This window comes from Chenopodium quinoa, unplaced genomic scaffold (assembly GCF_001683475.1).
Source record: "Chenopodium quinoa cultivar QQ74 unplaced genomic scaffold, ASM168347v1, whole genome shotgun sequence".
NCBI lineage: Eukaryota > Viridiplantae > Streptophyta > Magnoliopsida > Caryophyllales > Amaranthaceae > Chenopodium > Chenopodium quinoa.
The window spans coordinates 7280420-7304782 of NW_018742205.1; the positions used below are offsets into that span (position 1 = coordinate 7280420).

Here is a 24363-nt window from a genome sequence, read left to right on the forward strand (position 1 = left end):
ACCCATTTGGTAGGAGGTAATAATAGCAATAATAGCTTATAAGTATGATTTTGAGTGTGATTTTTTATAAATATCATCACAATTATGGAAATGTAATCTTATTTTCAAACTTGTGATTTCTTGATAAATGTTCATAGTCACCAATATAAAAACCTAAAGTAGTGATGGATGATTATAAAAATTAATTGAGAAAAAAAAAAGGAGGATTAGCAAGTACGAGTATTACCAAGGGTATAAAGTGTATACATAATACAAAGTACATTCCATACAATTTTACATATTTCCCATAAATTTATTCTCATTATTCACTCCTCAAGTGCATGAGATTTAAGAGGAGAATAGTAATTAATCGCTTTTGAAATGATAATTTGAATTAGAAATGTATTTCAACGCAAATGTTGACTTTAACCGAGTTGAGAATGTCATGCATTAATGCATTATCTTACTTAACATATGTGGGCAAATATATAGCTTTATAATCTTGGAGAGTTGAGAAAGTCATGCATTAATGCATTACCTTAACTTAAACAACACACCCTTTATTATTCCTTGAGAGGCTGCCCAACCAAAAGATGTGCAAATGTTGAAGCTTGGGAGCTGCTCCTATGGCGTCCGAAGCCTCTGCTTCTTCCTGCGCCATCCATTGTTTTACTCAACATCAACTTCTCTTCCTAATCATGGTAAACCTTCTTCTTCTTCTTCTTCTTCTTCATTCTCTACCTCATTAGCGAATTTCTTAGTTGATAATCTGGGTTTCTCCAATCAACAATCTCTCTCCATTTCCGCTAAGCTCACTAAATCATGGAAAGCGGGAGAGACGAGCAAGGCTATTGATTTCAATTTCTTTGAAAAAGTTAATTCTGTTGTTCAATTCTTCAAACAAATTGGGTTTCAGCAATCTCATATTCAGAAAATCATTAGTCGTGAACCCCGGGTTTTAGTTTGTAGGGTTCATAAAACCCTAAAACCTAAAATTCAGCTTTTTAATGATCTGGGTATGTCTGAGTCTGATGTAATTCAAACTATTGTTAGAAATCCTATGATATTGCGCCAACGTTGGGGTCCTGCAATTCATGCTCTTAAGAATGTTTTGGGTAGTGATGAGAATGTTGTTACAATTCTCAAGAAATCAACTCGGAACCTTAACTGCACTGCTAGTTATTTGATTCCCAATGTTGAACTATTGCAAAAGTATTGTGGCATTTCTAGTGATAAAATCCAGAAACACATTCTTCGGCAGCCTAATTCTTTTATAGTGAAAACTGATTTACTTCGAGATACCTTAATTAAGGTGGAACTGCAGTTAGGGATTCCTCGAGACTCTTCAATGTTCTTGTATGGTGTCCATATTTGGCTTTTCTGTGGTGAGAAGAATATCAAGGATAAATGTAAAGTATTTATGAGTTTTGGATGGACTCAATCTGATGTTATGAAATTGATCAGGGGAAATCCTATGTGTTTCACTAGTTCAGAGGCGAGTATCAAGGAAAGACTTGGCTATCTGATGAACCAACTGGGTTACAAGCCTGATTATTTAGCAATGCGGGCTAATTTCTTCACGTGTAGCATGAAGAAGAGATTATTGCCAAGGCATCAAGTCTTACAGATTTTGAAGGAGAAAGGACTTTTAAGGATGGATTATGTTTTTTCTTCTGCTGTTTCCTTGTCTGAGTCTGTGTTCTTGAGAAGGTTTGTTCTGCCATTTGAGGAAGTCCATGAAGTTTATGCTCAACTGACAGGTTCTACTGTGGAGTCGCTCAATGTAAGAAGATGCAAAAGCCAATCTTAAAGGTGTCATCAAATTCTAATGCTGCTTGATGTTAGTCAGTGCATAAGGTATCAGGCAATGTTAACTTCGTTATTAATATTCGTGCAATATCATTTCCTTGTCCTGAGTGGCCTTCATACCTGTTGAAAATGAACCAGGAAAGGTTGTAAACCACTGTAATTGCGAAGGTTTGCAATGCCATATTTTAGTTGCTTTGCAATGAGTAGAAGTTAAATTTAATCTCCATATTTAAATAATTACCTTCTTTCGTTTTAAGTTGACTGTTTCTTCTTTCATGTTTGCCAATGTACAATTTCAATGATTAATATCTCTAATTATCAACTAATATAATTTTTTAAAAGTTGATATTATAAAGACAAACATTGAGACGGTTATAACAGGACCCCTCATAACTATAAATCACAAACTTAGTTTAAGAAGAGTTTGTAAATGGTGTTAAAATTCAACATGTGTCAACTATAAAAGAACAAAGAAAGTATTTAAATGGCTTTCTTAGAGATTTTTGTTCTTAAAGGTTTGGACTTTGGACTTAAGAAATTCTTTGTATTTGGTTTTTCCCATATGCATCCCCTTTATGCAAAACCTTTGAGATCATTACCTATGTAAATAGGTTCTATATTTTAACAGTAAATGATTACTATGGTCTGTGGACTGTGATGGAGTGATGGACATTTCTTGGTGGAAGTTGGTGTCGATTTATAATTAAGACGAGGTACGTATCTCTCATTCACTGCTCTCTTTTCCCTCCTACCAGTATTATAAATTATAGCGAAAAACTTTGCACTAGTTGCAGTACTGTGATGTTACAAGAAAGAGTAGTTTTCTTCTTTATGCTTTTGGGATATTAAAATGCAATTCAATTTTTGAAAGTCAGGTTAGCAAATTTTGAAACTGCTGACAATGGCAATAATCTTGCAAAACCTAGACCACTTCTGTTCTTTTTTCTAGTGACAACACCTTTGGCTTCATGCTAGTATTGAAATTCTGTGAGCAGAATTAATTTAGTATTTTTGACAATTGGATAACATTGAAGGCTGCAGTACGGTGTCTTCTTCTGCATAATGATTTTGTGACCGATTCTGTTTTACTTCCTATCTATGTCTTAGAGTTTCTGGTAGCACCGTAGCAGCACCTCAATCATTATAAGTAGGCTTTTGAAGACTTAAAAACAATGTTGGTACCATATAGATGCTGTATAGTTCTATTGATTGCAGAGTTTATCTTGGGATTGGTATTAGTCCCAAGTAACTATTGTGTAAATAGATTCTACTTATGATTGTGAAGGAGGTATGCCTTATGATTACGACTATGGCTTGCTGTCAAATTGGTGGAATATGCTGCCTTTATGGCTATCCCAGCCGATAAAGATGACGAAATCAGTTCATTGACAGGTTGATAAGATGGATCACAACTCTGTTTCTCCTGTTTTTGCTGATTTGAAATTTGTTGTGGTAATATGAATTTAGATGTTTATTTGCATAAATTTTCTGAGAACACAGGATAAGATAATTTAGCTAAAGTTGAGGTGGAAGATATTGATAAGGAAGTAAACTCTACTGTTATTTGCTACTTCCTTGAGGCTAATCCTCTAAATGTGTTTGAAAAATTACTTTTAAATGCATATGGGTAGATGGGGAGTTGCAATCATTTACTTGTTTCTTGTTGGCATAATCATTTACTTGGTTGCAAAAGGACAAGGGTTCAAGGATTGGTAGGTCAAGAAAGGAAATTGACCAAAGATGGGGAGTTGCAATCTTGGCAACTTTCTTCTTTCAAGAGAGAATTAATATTTTTTATGAATTAAATCTTCAATATATGTCTCCATTTGGTTGTTGGGAATTGTATGTTATTGATGAAGAAAATAGTTAAAAAGGCTGGTTTTTTAGATGATAAAAATGATTTTAGTTGTTCAATTAATCTGTGTGGCATTGAGTTTTATGCTAGTCTTGCTTCTGTTTATCAATTGGCTGAAATGCATGCTTAAGCTTAATTATGCTTCTAATCAAGAAGCTCCTTGCTAAGGCTGCTATTTGAGAAAATTAAGGTATCAATTTTGTTAGTTTTGATATTAGCCATTTAGGAGAGTAAATTATTTGAAATGATGTTATGTTGGTGTGGAAAAGAGAAGAGATTCATTTAAATCTATTTAGAAGTTAATTATGCCGAAATAATTGCTAGGGTCACAAATGTTGATAGAATTATTTTTTAATTGGTGTGATGTTTTAAACATTTTTATTTAATTTATTTATTATTTTAGATTTTTATTTAACCTGAAGCTTTCCATTTTCCCCTAGTATTTTTTGTTGCTTAGCTTAATTTTGTGAAATTGATGAATTTGGGGCTTCTCTATTGTATTATATTGTTGTTTAGCCTGAAGCTTTCTGTTTTCCCTACGATTCCTCTAATAATTAACCTGAAGCTTTCTGTTTTTCCCATAAGATTTATGTAGGAGATTGAAGTAGGAATGTGGCAAAGAAAGTATCTGTTTGGGAACGCAACACATTCTGGAAAAGAGGGAAGGTGTGATCAATGTGCTCGATAGGATCAGTATACGTGTTTGTGTTGTCTAAAGGTGTGCTCAATGTGCTTGATATGTTCCTTTCTGCTGTCTAGAGTACGTGTTTATTTGCTTTCCTTTCAGCTAAAACTTTCAGATGAATGACATGATTTAAGTTAAATTCTCTCTTAATGCTGGCAGTACCAATTGGGTTGCATCATCAAGATATGAAAGTGTATTACAAAGATGAGGAAAGAGATTCAAAGGATTTTATTGGAAATTTTTAGTGTGAAAGATAAATTGAAAATCGTACTGGTGGAGGATTCGCTGAAGACAGGAAAAAAAGTACGTTGAAATGAGGTAGAATTCCAAGATGGAGAAAGCAGCAAAGTCTATTTCAAAGATCAGTTTGCATGCAGACGGAGTTGGTGTTCAAATAATTATATTAATTTTTGTGTTTGATTTCTTGAAATCATTTAAAGTTGAGAGATTAGGAAGTATGATTGTCTGACAAATTAGCTGAATTTTGGGAGTTATTATGTTTGAATCAGAAGTGTTATAGAGGATGTTTGTATGACCTCTAAACTGAGGTAATTGGTGATATATATCTATATGTTTTTAATTTGAAGTTGTAATTGACTGGTATCAGCTCTTGAATCAGTAATCTTGAAATGGGAAAGAGTAGCAGAGAGTCAGAGAATGATGTTGTAAATTAATTGGTGTGTTTAATTACTTGAAATCATTAAAAGTTGAGAGATTAGGAAATATAATTGTCCGACAATTAGCTGAATTTTGGGAGTTATCTTGTTTGAATCAGAAAGTGTTATGGAGGATGTTTGTATGACCTCTAAATCGAGGGAATTGGTGAATTATGTTTCAATTTGTTACTGTAATTGACTGGTATCAGCTCTTGAATTAGTAATCTTGAGGCGTTGTAAATGTATTATTGAATCGCCTCCTAAATTCTTCCAAATTGGTGGAGTAAGTTCCAAGAACAAAGTGCATTGGAAGTAAGTAAGTTCATGGATTTTTAACTAGAGATAGCTCATTTAGTGGGTTTGCATGTGAATTAGTGGGATTTACTCTTAGGTCATACTTAAAAGATCAGCAAAGAATCAATTTTTTTTGTACAAAGTATCGTGCTCCATTACGAATAGATATTGATCTTGTAAGTATGATTTTAGATTGTATTTTTAGCTTTCTAACTTTAATATTTTCTTAGAAAAGTTTTAGTGTTGTAAATTATTGTACTATAAATTTTAATATTTTATAGTTTCAATTACTAATTTTAGGTCCTGTTCAGTTCACCATAAAAAAAAAAAAAATTTCAGTTCATTTCAGTAAATATAAATTCAGTTCATTAAAAAATAATTTTAGTTCCGTAAAAATCAGTAACTCTAAAAAAAATTAAAATAGAGAAAGACTAAAATTAATTTTATTTCAATAAATTTATTTCAATTAAGTAAAAATAATTTAACTTCTGTAAAAATAATTCCAATTCAGTAAAAATAATTTCAATATTTTTACCTTTAATGCTTGGATTGCAATATATGTAGTACTTTATCACTCGTACTTTTTATAGTCTGTATTTTAACTATTTTCTTGTGATATGGGAGTTAATTTTGTTGCATGTCTTTTTTTTTGCTTAAGATTGACTAGCATGGTTGAAATCTGTATAGCCATAACATTCTTAATAGATCATCAAAGGTCCTCAACTCCTCGTCTTTGATATGCATTGTTGTTTTTGGATACCCAATCTAATACTACCTCCGTTTTTTTTATGAGCAACTTTGGCACATAAAACGATTCACGAGGCAAAAGATTGAAGGGCAAAGATTAAGAAAGTATAATGGTGATTAATATATTATAGGAGTATGTAATTAACGTGGAGAGAGAATGTTTGGATAATTAATCAAACCACCCACTACCACCACCAAGACCAGCCACCACCGTCGCCGGCTTCACCACCACCACTACCACCCCCACAAAACCACCACCACAGCCAACCCCACGAAACCACCACCACCCTCACGTCTTTCCCTCTTTTTTCAGTTCCCTCCCTACCCAAAAAACCCAGATCTAACCCAGACCACCTAGACCCAACCACCCACGCCACCAAGACCCTACCCTACCCAGACCACCCCACCACCCACGCCACCAAGACCCAACCCTAACCCAGACCACCCCACCACCCAAACCCACCCCCAAACCACCCCACCACCCAAACCCACCTCTAACCCAGACCACCCCACCACCCAAACCCACCTCTCGAAAATCAAAAACCAGAAAATCAAAATCCAAACCCAGAAAATCAAAATCAAAACTCAGGAAATCGAAATCAAAACCCAGAAATTTACAAGCCCTAATTTGAATTTATTGGTATTCAATAAAAAATTGGGGGTAAAATTTGGGTGCATTTGGCAGTAAAATCAAATTCACAGCAGTCAAAAGTACCCTATTTTTCATTGAACCTCGAGATCACATCATACCATCAAACCTCAAGCTCATCAAAACCCACAACAATGGCGGAACCTTCCTCCGCCGATCTAACCCACCACCTGCCTCTGCAACTAACCAAATCAGAAACAATTCCACCATCTCCAATAAAAAACCAGAAAATCAAAATCCAAACCTAGAAAATCAAAATCAAAACCCAGAAATTTGAAACTCAGAAAATCGAAAAAAAACCCAGAAATTTCGAATATAAATCACCCAAAAAAAAACGAAAAAAAAGATGAAGAAAGAAAGCCGATGGTCATAGGGAGCAGAAAGCCGTGGTCATAGGGAGCAAAACGCCGGACTCTTGTGAAGGAGGAGAGAGAATGGTGGTGGTAGGGGCGGTGGTTGTGAGTCTTGAGGGAGGAGGGTGATGAAGAGGGTGAAGGTGAAAGAGATGAAAAGATGAAAAGGGTGAAGCAGAGATGAAAAGGGTGAATGGGTGGTGGGTAGATGAGTAAATGGGTGAGTAAAATTAGGTTAATGATTTTAAATTAGACAAAAAAGTTATTGTGATTAAAATAAGATAAGGGTAACATTAAGAAAATCTGAATTTTTAAGTAAGGGTAAATTTGTAATTTTCAGGGTTTTTGTTTACTAAAAATAGAAAGAAAATAGAAAGTTGCACATAATAGTGAGCGGACTAAAATGACAAAAGTTGCACATAAAAAAAACGGAGGTAATAGTCAATTCATCAAAACTTTGTGTGTGCTTATACCAGGCTTTTGCCTTAAAGAGACTCCCTAGTATTAAGGACGTTTTTCCAAAGTGAGCCAATTTTGGCAAATATTAACCAAAATGGTTGTGTGGCAAAAGTATTTACCAAACTAAGCTTCCAGGCTAAAACGCTGTCTCGGTCAGCGTTTTATGCCTGGGTTTTTTTTTAAAAAAAAAAATCAACCTAAAAACGCTGTCTGGGACAGCGTCTTTGTTGTTGACCTTTTTTTTTTTTTTTTTTTGTAATTGCCTTTTATTTATAAAAATGTTTTTAAAAAACAAAAACAGTTATACCAAAGACGCTGTCCCAGACAGCGTTTAACTCTGGAACTATAAACGCTGTCTCAGACAGCGTTTAAGGTTATTAATGAAACGCTGTCTGAGACAGCGTTTCTGTCGTTTTTTTTTTCCCTCCAACAGCGTATTTCATCCTTTCATTTCCTCCTCCTTCATTCTCAAACCCCTTCTTTCCCAAACTCTAACTTAATCCCCCCCTCTCTCATACTTGTGCTCCTCCGTATAGACCGCCGTCGGCGCCGCCACCTCCACCGTCGCCCTCCGTGTAGCCCACTATACACTTCCCTCACCCTTAAATAGGTATTCATTCAACTTTCTTTGTGTTTTAAATTCTAGGGTTTATGTTGGTGATTTCTAATTTTTTTGGAATTGGGTTAAAATGTTGATGAGGTTGAGTTGTTAGTGTTAAAAATGTTGAATTGTTAGTGTTGGTATTGTTGAATTATTAGTGTTGGTAATTGTTGAATTGTTAGTGTTGATAATGGTAGTGTTGATATTGTTAGTGTTGATAATAGTTTGGATAATGTTGAATTGTTGTTGTTGGTTTTGTTGAAAATTGTTGACAATGGTTGATAATTATTAGGTTTTGAACAATTGTAATTACCTACATTGTTGTGTAATAATGGTGATTTAGGGGTTCTTAGTAGTTAATTTGTATAGTATGTAAAATTTTTTTGTTTGATTGTGGTGATTTAGGGATGATTTAACGGCTTTACGTAAAATGTGTTTTGGTTGTTATGTAGAATATGGCTGGACAAAATGTAGCGTTGTTATGTCGATGGGGAGGTGAAATTTTGTGTAATGGATCAAATGTGGAGTACAGTGGAGGGAATATGGACCTTATAACACTTGAACCGAACATGGCTGTGACTGATCTGATAAATGAGGTTCACAATTGTATTGGTTCAAACCCTATGATTGTTGAACTGAACCTTAAAATGAGGTGTGATACTGGTCATGGGGTGCAAGTGTTACCTGTCTCTACGAACAAACATTTGAAAGGTTTGAGAAGCATGGTAGGAATGAAGGGTTTTCCCAATGAGATATATGTAGAAACAATGCCTATATGTACCCAACAAAGTACTCGGGCAGAACAGCAAGCTACATATGTCTCTGATTACAACACCGCGTCCTTCCAAGAGCCCGCAAACCACATTCCATCGAATGCATATGGGATGGGTTCTTTCACTCGAATGATGCAGGACGACCAATTTCACTTGCCTTTTAGTTCTCATATAGCTTCACCAGTACATGCGGGGGGACGCGTGACAGTGTTCGGCCAGCCTACTCCGTCGTCATCGAACACCGTGGCATCTTCGCCGATGCAACTGCATAGCTACTCTCCTATGCAAGGTGATGATGGTTCACCGTTTCGAGAAGAGCCAAATCATTTTGATGATGTTGTGAATAATGAATTGTCGGTGTATGATGTGTATGCGGAAATGGATGATGAGGACGAGAACGGAGAGGGGGATGATGAACCTACACAGGTGGAAGATGGTCAGCCGTTGGTTATAACTCCCATACCTTGGTTCAGTGAGGTACCCGAGAACTATGAAGTTGATCAGTATTGGGCCGAATCGGGTAGCCACACCTCTTTTGTTCCCGGGGGAGAATTTGAGAAGGGAATGTATTTTGAGAGCAAGAAACTGCTTCAAGAAATGGTGAAGATGTATTCTATTCAGAGGAATCAATTCTACACCACAGTGACCTCGAATGATGGTGTCCTACATCTGCGATGCAAGAAGAAATGTGGTTGATGCTACGGGGTACCAAATCGAGTGAGCACTCACGTGGTTTTACCATAGTCACGTACAAAGGCCCACATCGGGAGACATGTGTCAGTGAAGTACTATCTAATGATCACCCACACTTGGATTCGTCCGTAATAGCCGAGTATGTGAAGTCCTTTGTGCGGAAAGATCCTTCGTTGAAAGTGGAATTCATACAGGAACTGATCTCGAAGCAATTTCATTTCGATGTCCCGTATCGACGAGCGTGGTATGCCAAGGAGAAAGCTATAGCTGAGATATTTGGGGATTGGGAGAGTTCATATGGCAGACTTCCCCACTTCATGCAAGCACTCCTACGGTCGAACCCGGGAACATGTGTCGTATGGAAACACAAAGCTTTAGTGGATGGTGTATACTACAGCAACATGGAAGTGTTTGAACGAGTGTTTTGGGCCTTCGGTCCTTGTATCGATGGCTTTAAACATTGTATGCCTGTTATCTGTATCGATGGGACGCACTTGTACGGGAAGTATAAAGGAACACTGTTGGTTGCTACGAGTGTTGATGCAAGCTTCCAAGTATTTCCTATTGCATTTGCGGTGGTTGAAGGGGAAAACACTTCCAGCTGGTCTTGGTTCCTAGGTTGTATTCGAGATCGTGTCACGCAACGGGATGGCCTTTGTGTTATTTATGATCGGCATCCTGGGATCATTGCAGAAATGAATGATCCTAATGTTGGATTCACCCAGCCCCGAGCGTATCACAGGTTTTGTGTCCGCCACATAGCCTCTAACTTGAAGACTCACGTGCTAAGTAACGACATGAGAGACATGTTCAAGGCCGCTGCGTACCAAAGGCAAGAAAGAAAACTTCAAGCTGATCTGTGTTTCATTGGTGAGGCCTGTCCCAAGGCCATTGAGTACATTGCTCAAGTCTCGTTCCCTATGTGGTCTCTGTTTCACGACAGTGGTCGCAGGTATGGTATATGTACTACTAACTTCTCGGAGACATTCAACAATGTGCTGAAAGGAGCTCGGTTTCTACCGATTATGTCCCTTGTCGAGTTAACCTTCCACAGAGTTAACAAGTATTTCACTTTGAGAAGGGAGTCTTCTGAGGCTAGGTCTGATCAGGGACTTCCATACCCCCCAAAGGTCACTGCCATCCTCGAGAAGAACACCGCTAAAGCCACATATCATAGAGCGGATGCCTATAACCGACGATTGCATATTTACCAAGTGACAATAGAGAGGGGAGAGAGAGTTGGTAATAAAGGAGGCCACAAGCATACGGTGAACTGGCAGTTGAGAACGTGTACGTGCAACAAACCGAAGATATTCCACCTCCCATGTTCTCATGTGCTAGCAGTCTATGCTACATACTCACTATCAGAACAGCCTTGGGTGGACCCTCTGTTGCAGTCGGCCGCCTACATGAACACCTATGCACCACAGTTCTGGCCGATCCCCTGCGAGACAACCTGGGCACAGTGGGCACAGTACGTAGGCCCTAAACTCATTCCGGACGGCACAATGATACGTGGAAAAGGTCGTCCAAAGTCGAAGCGCATACGCAATGAGATGGATGAAAGCAACTGGCCCCCAACCAAATGCAGCCGTTGTCACCAGCAAGGTCACAACCGCACTACTTGTCCATCTAGACCAACATAGGACCTAAGTGTATATGTGTTATTTGATATAGTAGTATGTAGTGGTGTTATTTTGATGAAACAGTTATAATTTTCTACATTATGTGTTATTGTGTTCAATTCGATGAATTTTATTTTGTACGTTGGATGTTCGAGATTTCCTGTTTATGCCTTTCAATCGAAATTAGTATTCAATATATTGTGTTAGTGTTTGGTGTGTAACGTTTTCAATGAACAGATATCATGGACGTACAGGATAGGACACCCGGACCTGTTGACCCTTCTGTCCTGACACTATAGGACACCCATCGGAGCGTCGACGTATGGAACCTGACGGTAATGATTCATCTTTAACGTTTTTGGATTATTTGATGTACTATCTTTTGTTACTTATAAATGCTCCTGTGTTTTCAGGGTGACGTAGCGAAGCCACTACAGTGCAGGCACTACAGGACCCCCTGGGTTGTCCATGATCGCTGCCTTGAGTACGTGACGTACGCTGGCTTTGGCGGTGTACATCGCTTGGGATTCAGGGAGATCGACCGACACCTTGTCACGGTGTTAGTGGAGAGATGGAGGCAGGAGACGCACTCCTTCCACCTACCAGTTGGGGAGGCGATTGTGACATTGCGGGACGTGGCAATACTGACGCGCCTTCCAGTACAGGGGACTGCGGTGACGGGATTATTTCTAGTCGATCCCGTTGGATTGGTTGTGCGGGTTCTCGGGGTGCAGCCGGGTCCCAACGATGTTAGGGGCTCCGCCTTGAGGACGGTCTGGTTACGAGATACTTTCCAGGGCTTGCCTGCGGACGCCGATGACGCCACAGTACAGAGATACGCTCGAGCGTACTTGTTCTTCCTTATATCCGGCGTGTTGTTCGGCAACAAGAGCTGGAGCCACTTGCAGCATATTTACCTACAGCTGTTAGACCACGACTGGGAGCATATCCGTGGATACAGCTGGGGTAGTGCCTCTTTGGCGGTGTTGTATCACCAACTTTGCAGAGCCTTACGGAGTGGTGCGCTCGAGATTGGAGGACCTCTGTTTGTGCTTCAGGTATACTACGTATATTATCACAAGCGAAATATGCAATGAGTAATGTCATATTTAACATAGTTTTGTGTTTTGCTATTGAAGCTATGGGCTTGGGAGCACATCCTCGTAGGAAGACCAGGTAGGCCTGCTGTACATCGTCCGGGGCAGCAGGACCAGGATGACCAGTATGAGCCGTACATCGCTCTGCCTCGCCCTGCAGCTGATGAGGCTTACGGTTGCAGATTTGTAACAATTGTCATTTTTTTCCCATATACGATTTCATTTTGTAAACATACTTACCAAATTTGTTGCCCCAGGTGGATGGTCCCCAGACTCACACAGGCACATGCAGCGACGGGTCTCCCATACTACCGAGACGCCCTTGATCGACTCACTGAGGATCAGGTACAAACTCTGAAGACATTTGTAATCATTTAGGTACTGTGTATACTGATTGTGGACTAACTTATTTAGGATGTGTTATTGCAGATCACATGGGAGCCGTATGTACCGGAGTTGGTAGATGTCATGCCTGCACATCTACTGGAGCATCAGGGAGAGTGGCGTGCTCGGGTCCCCCTGATCTGTTTCGAGGTTGTGGAGAGTCACCTACCTGACCGCGTCATGCGACAGTTCGGACTGCAGCAACTTATTCCCCAGAACTGTGACACTGTCGTGCGCCTTCACGACATTGACCGTCGGGGAAAGACGGAGACAAACTGGGCACTGGAGCATTGGCAGTATCTTCAGCTATGGGAGCAGCGGTTGGGTCATGTCGTTCAGGGTTATCCCATGCAGGGCGTTATGGATCATGACGATCCGTACATGGTGTAGTACAGGCTTATCACACGCCGTTTCATCAACCCCAGCTACACACCACCGTCCACCCATTACCACCCGACACATGACGTCATTAGCGGATATGTGAGTTTCTTTTACTATACTTATCATCCTCATTTTTTAACTTTTTTAAATATCATGTACTTGACTGATCGATGATTACTACAGGCGGCGGATATGGTGGCGATGTATGATGCACTGTCCCTCGCCCTTACAGACGAACCCACCAGAGCCCAGGTCCAGCGGATGCGAGATATGTCCGCGACTTCCTTACGCAGACATGGTCACGATCATCTCATCCAACAGCGGGACGGTGATGATGGTCACTCCATCCATTCGCGGTTCGACCCCGGCCAGAGTAGCAGTGGAGGTGATCCTACGTCGCACACAGAGGCAGAGGAGTACATCTTCCACAGTTCTGCACCCTTCAGAACCCAGGAGGACGCATCGTCCAGCCAGCTCACCCCCCCCCCCCGCGCCGGAACCCATTCACCACCATTCACCATTACACTCGGCGTCGTCCAAGACGAAGGGACGACAGTGAGGCTAGGGAAGGGTTACACCAAATTGATGAGTAGTGAACGTATTGTATCATTGTTTTGTCCTTTTTCCTGGAATGCTGTATATAACGATTGCATTATCAATATAAGACATGCTGGTTGAATGAATCTGTTTGTGTTTTGAAGTTTTGTTTGCTTATTTATCCAAATCGGATTTATGTCAGTCAAAATAGATCCTTCAGGGCTAATGTACATTAAACAACAGACATTTGGAATCCATAGTCGAAAATGGGGAAGAAAGGATGGCCCGTGGTGGTTAATGTGGTTGTTCATGGTGGTTTTAGTGTTGTTGGTTGTGGTGGGTGGTTATCGACGGTTGTTGAATGGTTGGGGTTGGTGGTGGAGCTGGTTGAAGTGTTGTTGGAGGTCAAAAGTGGTGGCAGATGGTGGTCGATGGTGGGGGTTGTTGGTTGATTGTGGTGGCAAGAATCATGGCAGGGGGTGGTGGGTGGGGGCAGAAGAAAGTGGCAGATCAGTGGCAAAAGGCTGATTCTGCTGCTGTTTTGCACACCAGCAGAGAAACGTTGTCCCAGACAGCGTTTTAGGTTGAAAATAAGACGCTGTCTGAGACAGCGTTTTAGGTACAAGGAAGTTTGTACATAAAGCGCTGTCTGGGACAGCGTCTTTGGTATAACTGTTTTTGTTTTTTAAAACCATTTTTATAAATAAAAGGCAATTACAAAAATTTAAAAAAAAAGGTCAACAACAAAGACGCTGTCCCAGACAGCGTTTTTAGGTTGATTTTTTTTTAAAAAAACCCAGGCATAAAACGCTGACCGAGACATCGTTTTAGCCTGGAAGCTTAGTTTGGTAAATACTTTTGCCACGCAACCATTTTGGTTAATATTTGTCAAAATTGGCTCACTTTGAAAAAACATCCTAGTATTGAAGTGGATGGAAGACAAATGATACAAAAAAAAGTCAAATGATACATATAAACAACACACCCTTTATTCCTTGAGAGGCTGCCCAACCAAACACGTGCAAATGTTGAAGCTTGGGAGCTGCTCCTATGGCGTCCGAAGCCTCTGCTTCTTCCTGCGCCATCCATTGTTTTACTCAACATCAACTTCTCTTACTAATCATGGTAACCCTTCTTCTTCTTCTTCATTCTCTATCTCATTATCGAATTTCTTAGTTGATAATCTGGGTTTCTCCAATCAACAATCTCTCTCCATTTCCGCTAAGCTCACTAAAACACGGAAAGCGGGAGAGACGAACAAGGCTGCTGAATTCAATTTCTTTGAAAATGCTGATTCTGTTATTCAATTCTTTAAACAACTTGGGTTTCAGCAATCTCATATTCAGAAAATCATTATTTGTGAACCCCGGTATTTAGTTTCTAGGGCTCATAAAACCCTAAAACCTAAAATTCAGCTATTTAATGATCTGGGTATGTCTGAGTCTGATGTAATTCAAACTATTCTTAGAAATCCTATAATATTGCGCCAACGTTTGGGTCCTACAATTCATGCTCTTAAGAATGTTTTGGGTAGTGATGAGAATGTTGTTACAATTCTCAAGAAAGTAACTCGGAACCTTCAATGCACTGCTAATTATTTCATTCCCAATGTTGAACTATTGCAAAAGTATTGTGGCATTTCTAGTGACACAATCCAGAAACACATTCTTCGGCGGCCTAATTCTTTTATAGTGAAAACTGATTTACTTCGAGATACCTTAATTAAGGTGGAACTGCAGTTAGGGATTCCTCGAGACTCTTCAATGTTCTTTTATGGTGTCAATTTTCTGCTTTCCTGTGGTGAGAAGAATATCAAGGATAAATGCGAAGTATTTAAGAGTTTTGGATGGACTCAGTCTGATATCATGAAATTGATCAGGCTAAATCCTTTGTGTTTCACTAGTTCAGAGGCGAGGATCAAGGAAAGACTAGGCTATCTGATGAACCAAATGGGTTACAAGCCCAATTATTTAGCAACGCAGCCTATACTATTCATGTGTAGCAAAGAGAAGAGATTATTGCCAAGACATCGAGTCTTACAGATTTTGCAGGAGAAAGGTCTTATAAGGATGGATTATCTTCTTTCTTCTGCTGTTTCCTACTCTGAGTCTGTGTTCTTAAAAAGGTTTGTTCTGCCATTTGAGGAAGTCCATGAAGTTTATGCCCAACTGATAGGTTCTACATTGGACTCGCTCAATGTAGGTAGATCCAAAAGCCAATCTTAAAGGTGTCACCAAATTCGAATGCTGCTTGATGTTAGTCAGTGCATAAGGTATCAGGCAATGTGAATTTTGTTATGTTCATCAAAACAACTTTCAATATTCTCGCAAAATCATTTCCTTGTTTGAAGTAAATGTAATACCTTTTGGAAACGAACTAGGAAAGTTTGTAGGCCATTGTGATTGGGAAGGTTTGATTGCAATGCCGTTACTTTGTTGCTTTGCAACGAGTAGAAGTAAAGTTTCAAGTTTTAAAAAAAAAACAGGGTTTGATTCAGAAATTATTTTTTGAAGGTTTGGACTACAGAACTCTTTGTATTTGGTATTCCCATATGTATCCCTATAAGCAAATTCTTTGATATCATGATATGTGGACTGTGATGGGTATTTCAATATTCCCATATGTATTTCTTGGTGGATGTTAGTGTCGATTTATTATTAATACGAGTTACATATTTGATATTTCTTATTTTCCGTTCTCTTTTCCCTACTAGTATATACCTTTTATCGAAAAACTTTTCTCTAGTTGCAGTGCTATGATGTTACAAGAAAGAGTAACATAGCTTTCTTCTAGATACTTTTGTGTGATTTGAATCCAATTCAAATTTTGTGTATCAGCTTAGCAAATCTCGAAACCGCAGACAATGGCATTTATCAACTTGTGAATCCTATACTGCTTTTGTTCTCTTTCTAGTGGCAGCACCTTTGACTCCTGTCAATATTGAAACTCTGTGAAGTAGCTGAATTAATTAGTTTTAAGAAATGGAAACATGGCATGCTGCACTGCAGTATGGTGTCTTCTTGTACATAATGATGTTGTTACCAACTCTGTTTTATTTGCTATTTATATATTGGAGTTTCTGGTAGCAGTAGCTTAGTCTTTACATGTAGGCTTTTAAAGACTTTTAGCCTCTGTTTGTTTTGATGGGGAACATTTTAAAAAAAAAACAATTTTCAACGGAAAATATGATTGTGAAAAAAGTTTTCCTAAAACATACAAGGAGAGTAAATGGGATGGGAGGAATGGAGGAGAGAAAAATAGTGAAGTATGGAGTAAAAAAAAATGTAGCATACCTTCTTTATAGAAGAAAAATGGTTTCCACCAAAACAAACGGAACCTTAATGAACGATTGTACCACATATACACACATATATATATATATATATATATATATATATATATATATATATATATATATATATATAGGTCCTATTGGTTGCATCGTTCGTCTCGTGATTTGTGACTAGTATTAGTCCTCCCTAATATCTTGTAGGGAAGTCAATGGGGCACATAGGTCATGTGTGTGTGTGTGTGAAAAAGGGGGGTGGGGATACATAACTTCCACCCTATCCCATTCTATAACATTCTACTTCGTATATAAATTGGTTTGATTTAAATGAATTTATATATGAAGTACTCTATAGTTTAATTATGGAACTTTGTGTTACTGATGTTAGTTTTGGAATCTGTATTGTAAGATTGTCTATGATAGATTGATTGCAAATAAATAAAAATTATTGGAATAATTTTGTTTTATATCTTCATTTCTGTGAGATTATGGACTGGTGAATCTATATTAATTTTCAATATATGTGCAAATTATGATAATAGGTAAATCTATGTAAATTCTGGAATGTATGGCAAAACTTTAATTGCTTTTTTAGGGGGGGGGGGGGGGGAGGGGGAGGTTGGGAGTTAAGTTTGTTGCAAGTCTTGATTCTTGATCATGTCAGTGATGTATTGTTAGGGGTTAGAAATTTAAAATTGTTTTCTTAGATGTATGCTTCTGTACTCTGTAGTACTATTGTTAAGCAAAACATTGATGTCAAATCAGCAATCCGCATGTTTTCTGCTTAATGACTATCATAGTAATCATACCAACGTCAGCTCAAGACTTTTACGGTTCCTATCTGCAGAATTTCTATCATAAGCTTGGGAGCAAAGGTGTGCTTAATTGTGGACTTGATTTAATTGGCTAAGCGCACCAACTTGAGTATCTTTTTACAAAGGTGTCCCGCCTGTTTGGCTCACTTTTTAATATGGGATTTGGTGCTGCAGCTGTTCTGATTTTCATCACAGCCACAAAGACTCATAATCTTGAATGTGTGATATTGTCTTTTTCTGAGCCGAAGCAACTCCTGCATCTAAAGTTGATACAGACGCACAGTTGAAGTGGGTGACTTGAAAAGCCTTTTTGTTTCGAGCCAGAGGTGTGTTTGATGGCCAATTCACATGTTATGATAACACTAATTTTAACTTGAGTATTTAAGAGTTTTGGATGGACTCAGTCTGACATCATTAAATTGATGAGGCTAAATCCTTTGTGTTTCACTAGTTCAGAGGCGAGGATCAAGGAAAGACTAGGCTATTTGATGAACCAAATGGGTTACAAGCCCAATTATTTAGCAATGCAGACTTAATTATTCATATGTAGCATGGAGAAGAGATTATTGCCAAGACATCGAGTCTTACAGATTTTGAAGGAGAAAGGGCTATAAGGAAGGATTATCTTCTTTCTTCTGCTATTTCCTTGTCCGAATCTGTGTTCTTGAAAAGGTTTGTTCTGCCATTTGAGGAAGTCCATGAAGTTTATGCTCAACTGACAGGTTCTACTGTGGAGTCGCTCAATGTAGGAAGATGCAAAAGCCAATCTTAAAGGTGTTGTTACATTCTAATGCTGCTTGATATTAGTCCAGTGCATAAGGTATCAGGCAATGTCAATATTGTTATTTTCATCAAAACGATTTTCAAATTTATTAAGGTAGCCTAGAGAGAGTTATGGCCTCAAGCCATTGTTAGAGAGTTGTGAGCTAAACTCACTGTTTGAGAGTAATAGCCTCAAGCTATTAACCCCATCATTTGTAATTATTCCACCATTATCAATCAACAGTAAAGCTTTAATCTTTATTAATTCTTCATATTTACTCAACTTGCAAAAAAAGTCAGATTATATAGCTCACACAAGTGAATCAATCTTTTCATCTCTATATTCCTGTTGTTTGCATCAGTTAAGTTAGCAATAATCTCAGTTCATTACAGTTGGTATGAAATTCTCGCTGCAGCTCGCTTTCAGTTTTGGCCCACTCAAGAGTTGGATTAGGATTACTGTTGCTGAGGCTATTAATATGATTTGATTTTCTGTAATTCTCATCTAATCGATATAATCATCATCTTCTTATTAATTTTCTGCCATTGTTAGAGCTGTCAGCTTTGTTGGTTCCTAGCATTATTTGTCTGAGTTAAGTTAGCAATAAGCTCAATTCATTACAGAATCTTACACTTCACATTGCGGCTCTTTGTGTGAAAGTGTTAGTCTTGTTGATTTCGGAAGCAGAGTTGGGCTTCCGGGTTTGATTTAGCTATTGCTTACTCAGGTATTTGTTAATTTTTAGTTTTACTTACAATTATATATTGTTGTGAAAATTGTGGAAAATAATGAGATTTCTTTTTCTAAGTGGCACTAAAAATTCTCTCCTGCAAAGTGTAATTGGTGTAAGGACTGTGATGAACAGAGTAATTTAGTCGCCTAGCTGGCAAAACTGAAGATGTGTTAAATTGTAATTAAGGCATACTACATTACTACATATGGTGTATATATAAGGGATTAGATTATAACTTCATTGTTTTCAGAGTAATTGTTATGGTTGGCCTCTAAGTTGCATTTTGACACATTTTTATGCTATGCAAAGTATCAAACATTTATATACTTAAGTTTTTATATGTTGGTAGAATATTATTGTCATAGTTTTACAAATTTAATCTTAGCTTGAAGGTAAAACTATAGAATCACCTGAGCTCCTACAGAATCGATGGGTATAGTTATTAAGAAATGTTATTGTGTTAGACGACGCTGATTTGAATGCCAACCAGTGTGGGGTTTTGATTATGCAGCTAATCAAGAAGCAAGTCCTACATAATTGATGATACAGATTCACAGTTGAAGAGGATGACTCGAAAAGCTTTTTTGTTTCGAGGCTGAGGTGTGTTCGATAACCAATTCACATGTTATGGATTCTAGGGTGAATTAACGGGAATGAACACTAATTTTAACTCATGTTGGTGTTTAACCGTAAAAGTGAGCTTGTATTGGTCATCTCTACTGGTGCTTATCAGGGAGGCTCTCCAAAAGCTTGTTATTAATACTATGAATGTGGGAAGCTAGTGTTAAGAAGAAAAAGACAGGCTTATATCTGAAATGAACTTTGCTCTTTATTTTTCTTTACCATGTTTGGCAATTGGGACCTGTGTCTTTCCATCTTGTGGCTGTTAAATCTATTCAACCTCTTTCTTTGTTTAAGGTCGACTCCTAAGTTAATTCTCAGCATGGTCAAGTTCTATAGATTCTTGATAAATCTTTGAAGGTCCCTAGTCTTTGATATGCATTGTTGACTTTAGGTTATTTCTAATGTTCATCTTAATATTTCATTTTTGAGAAAGAAATTTAACCCATTTGGTAGGAGGTAATAATAGCTTGTAAGTATAATTTCGAGTGTGATTTTTTTCTAAATATCATCACAATTATGGAAATGTAATCTTATCTTCAAAACTGTGATTTCTTGATAAATGTTCATAGTCACTAGTATAAAAACCTAAAGTAGTGATGGATGATTATAAAAATTCATTGAGAAAAGAAAGGGAGGGTTAGCAAGTATTACTAAGGGTATAAAGTGTTTACATAATACGAAGTACGTTCCTTACAAATTTACATATTTTGTATAAATTTATTCTCATTATTCACTCCTCAAGTGCACGAGATTTGAGAGGAGAATAGTAATTAATCGCTTTTGAAATGATAATTTGGATTAGAAATGTGTTTCAATGCAAAGGTTGACTTTAACCGAGTTGAGAATGTCATGCATTAATGCATTACCTTAACTTAACATATGTGGGCAAATATATGACCTAATAATCTTGGAGAGTTGCCATGATATGTACTTATTTTCTCTGATATACTTCTAGTCTAGATCTAAGCTCTATTAAGCTTCTTAAATTACAAGTTTAGGTTGTTGGTATAGTATTTGTGTTTGAAGTTAGCCTCTATTTTTTACTTTTTTTTATTTTTTTTTATTATCTCAAAAACAGACAAAGTTATATTATTATTATTATTTTATAAGTGCACTTCTTTGACCGGGATAATAAATCGAGAAAAACGCACCCTTACGGCCTTACCCCAATACTCCCGTAATAGAATTTGAGGGGCTGCCCAACCAAACACACATGCAAATGTTGAAGCTTGGGAGCTGCTCCTATGGCGTCCGAAGCCTCTGCTTCTTCCTGCGCCATCCATTGTTTTACTCAACATCAACTTCTCTTACTAATCATGGTAACCCTTCTTCTTCTTCTTCTTTTCTTCTTCTTCTTCTTCTTCTTCTTCTTCTTCTTCTTCTTCTTCTTCTTCTTCTTCTTCTTCTTCTTCTTCTTTCTTCTTCTTCTTCTTCTTCTTCTTCTTCTTCTTTCTTCTTCTTCTTCTTCTTCTTCTTCTTCTTCTTCTTCTTCTTCTTCTTCTTCTTCTTCTTCTTCTTCTTCTTCTTCTTCTTCTTCTTCTTCTTTCTTCTTCTTCTTCTTCTTCTTCTTCTTCTTCTTCTTCTTCTTCTTCTTCTTCTTCTTCTTCTTCTTCTTCTTCTTCTTTCTTCTTCTTCTTCTTCTTCTTCTTCTTCTTCTTCTTCTTCTTCTTCTTCTTCTTCTTCTTCTTCTTCTTCTTCTTCTTCTTTCTTCTTCTTCTTCTTCTTCTTCTTCTTCTTCTTCTTCTTCTTCTTCTTCTTCTTCTTCTTCTTCTTCTTCTTCTTCTTCTTCTTCTTCTTCTTCTTCTTCTTCTTCTTCTTCTTCTTCTTCTTCTTCTTCTTCTTCTTCTTCTTCTTCTTCTTCTTCTTCTTCTTCTTCTTCTTCTTCTTCTTCTTCTTCTTCTTCTTCTTCTTCTTCTCTTCTTCTTCTTCTTCTTTCTTCTTCTTCTTCTTCTTCTTTTTTCTTCTTCTTCTTCTTCTTCTTCTTCTTCTTCTTCTTCTTCTTCTTCTTCTTCTTCTTATCTGATGAACCAACTGGGTTACAAGCCCGATTATTTAGCAATGCAGACTCTTCTATTCACGTATAGCATGAATAAGAGATTATTGCTAAGACATCGAGTCTTACATATTTTGAAGGAGAAAGGGCTTTTAAGGATAGAAGGTTTGTTCTACCATTTGAGGAAGTCCATGAAGTTTATGCTCAACTGACTGGTTCTTCAGTGGAGTCGCTCAATGTAAGAATGTCCAAAAGCCAATCTTAAAGGTTTTATCTAATTCTAGTGTTGCTTGATGTTAGTTGGTGCATAAGTATACTGCTTCTGTTCTTTTTCTAGTGGCAGCACCTCTAAGTCTCTGACTTCCTCTTACATTGAAACTCTGTCCAAGTAGCCTAAATAGTTTAGTAGTTTTACGGGATTTGAAAACATTGCAATGGGCCTGTTATTGTACGCAATTTTGTTCATATACATAATGATGTTGCGATCATCTCTGATTTATTATTGTGTCTATCATTGAGTTCCTGGCAGCAGTAGTGCAGTCCTTGTATTTAGGCTTTTGAATACTTTATTTCAGCATTAGTACGATATGAATTATATCTTATATAGTCTATTGAATGCAGTGCTCATCTTTTGAGTAGTGTTGATCTTGATTAATTCTATAGTGCAATCAGTTCTCTTATGATTGTAGGATAGCTATGTCATAGGATTTAGACTGTGTAAATTTTGCAGAAACTTTTGGTTTGATCAGTCCATAATTTTTCTGCCCTTGGAGTGATGATCTTTATGCATTTGGTGCCTTAATTAAGTTTGTAAATTTTGATATGAATGGGATGTATGTGTTACTGTGGACTAAATATGGAATGTATGATAAATTGTTAAATAATATGTAGCTTTAATTTGTTTTTTTCTCGTCTCAAATAATATTTCTTACCATTGTTTTAAAAATACAGTCGCTTTTTTGTAGATGCCTATTTATATTCAAAACTGCAAAAACATGGTAAGCTGCAGTGTCGGTCTCTTCTCTTATTAATGCTGTTGTGAGTCTTGTTACCACCCTTGTTATATTTTCTATATATTTAATCATCTAGGCTCTTGGAGACTTAAAATCAATAATAATTACTGAGTATTAACAGTTTGTCATGCAATCAATAGTTATCGACTCGTTTCACAAACATCACCATGTCATAGGGTGGAAGCTGCTTAAAATAAAACGTGTTTGATGTTTTTACTTATTACCATTTGGTCATGCAACTAGTTTTATTATTCAATAGAATCAAGAACACTCAAATACCTTTAAGTTGTTACATTCCAGTATAATATACTCAAATTCGTTATTTTATAATACTTGGTCATTACTACTACTAAGCAGTAGATATAAGTGTCGCTTAAGAAGTCAAGGGCATGATAAACTTTTTTTTGTTGGGTCTTTTTAAAGTAAGAGGTTTTTAGTAAGATCCATTTGCTAAGTTTATCGAAAATTTAGGCTTACTCTGGACAATTCTAACAGGGTGGTCACAAGACTGACAACATCATATGGATTATGGAGTATATGATTAGTAGTTAAATAGGACATTTGTTAATGATGAATTTGTAGGATTCTGAAGTAAAAAAAAAAGTGACTAAGTTTTATTTTTGTAGATTTGTAAATTTGTTTAAGCAGTTATTTTTGAGTCCTTTTTTTTTTTTTTCTGTAAAAGGATAATTCATGAACTTCACTATTAAAAGTTTGAATTTTGCAATACTGAATTCGAGTCCAGCCTTTTGGAGTTGCATATGAACTGGTGTATAAATAAAGGCACTGCTGGATTTCTGAAATTTATTTACCATTGAAAATGAATGTAGTGATCTTAACATTTATAATTGCAAAGAGGCCAAAGACAATAATAAAAACTTTGGATTGGGTTGCTTTTGCAGAAAGATCACTCTATTAGAGGAAGCAGGTTAAAGGCATGAAGCTCCATGATAGGATACTCAGCTGATACACTATTGCTGTTTTGGACACGGAAGTCGTTTAACCTACAAAAAATTAGAACATATAATGGTCAGTCTATGGTCTCAAAACAACTTACTCAGGTAACAGATTCCTTTATTGCTTTGGATGATAAAGATTAGATTAATGGGAAGAGGTATGTGATGCTACCAAGGCCACTCGTGATGATATGGATGTGGTTCTTATAGTGATTTGAATGGTAAGTATCATTTAAGTATGTTGAGGAGAGGCCAACTCCTTCCACTCAAGCATGGATAATTTTGTGTATGAAATGTGGGGGACTCAATGGATTTTATAAGCAACTGGGGTAAGAAATTGTCTTGAGCTGTTGATCCTCGTAAGTGTAACAAATATGAAGGCTTAGAACACTTCTAAACTTTTATCTTATTTTGTGTAATGGATGGTATATTACTTCTATTTTGGCTTATCGTGATGGTAGAATTTTCTCATGTGCAGATCCTTTGGTTATCTCTATGGATGTTACTTTATACTAGTTTTTTTAATGCAATTGATTTGTTGTAGGTTTAATGCTGTGCAAGGTTGGTTTTAATTAACTATGAATTTTGCTATTTATGATG

At 37.4% G+C, this 24363-nt stretch overlaps 2 protein-coding genes across 8 annotated transcripts; both read left to right on the plus strand.

Annotated features, from left to right (window-relative positions):
• The first annotated feature begins 509 nt into the window (after window positions 1–509).
• On the plus strand, window positions 510–24240 carry LOC110731306 (transcription termination factor MTERF9, chloroplastic-like). 7 transcript variants are annotated; one of them, XR_002513278.1, is made up of 4 exons: window positions 510–1836; window positions 2417–3833; window positions 4229–4361; window positions 4488–4998. XR_002513278.1 is itself a non-coding variant. In XM_021911158.1 (3 exons), the coding sequence occupies exons 1-3, from the start codon at window positions 581–583 to the stop codon at window positions 23746–23748; spliced, it is 1221 nt and encodes a 406-aa protein (XP_021766850.1). In that variant the 5' UTR covers window positions 510–580; the 3' UTR covers window positions 23749–24240. The 7 variants fall into 7 exon arrangements, 1 of the variants encoding a protein (XP_021766850.1); XR_002513280.1 differs by having other exon boundaries at window positions 2417–2501; XR_002513277.1 differs by having other exon boundaries at window positions 2400–4361.
• LOC110731333 (transcription termination factor MTERF9, chloroplastic-like) lies at window positions 14570–16274 on the plus strand. The gene has a single exon (XM_021911187.1). It carries the CDS (start codon window positions 14603–14605, stop codon window positions 15800–15802), a length of 1200 nt encoding a protein of 399 aa, XP_021766879.1. The 5' UTR covers window positions 14570–14602; the 3' UTR covers window positions 15803–16274.
• Window positions 24241–24363: the final 123 nt, after the last annotated feature.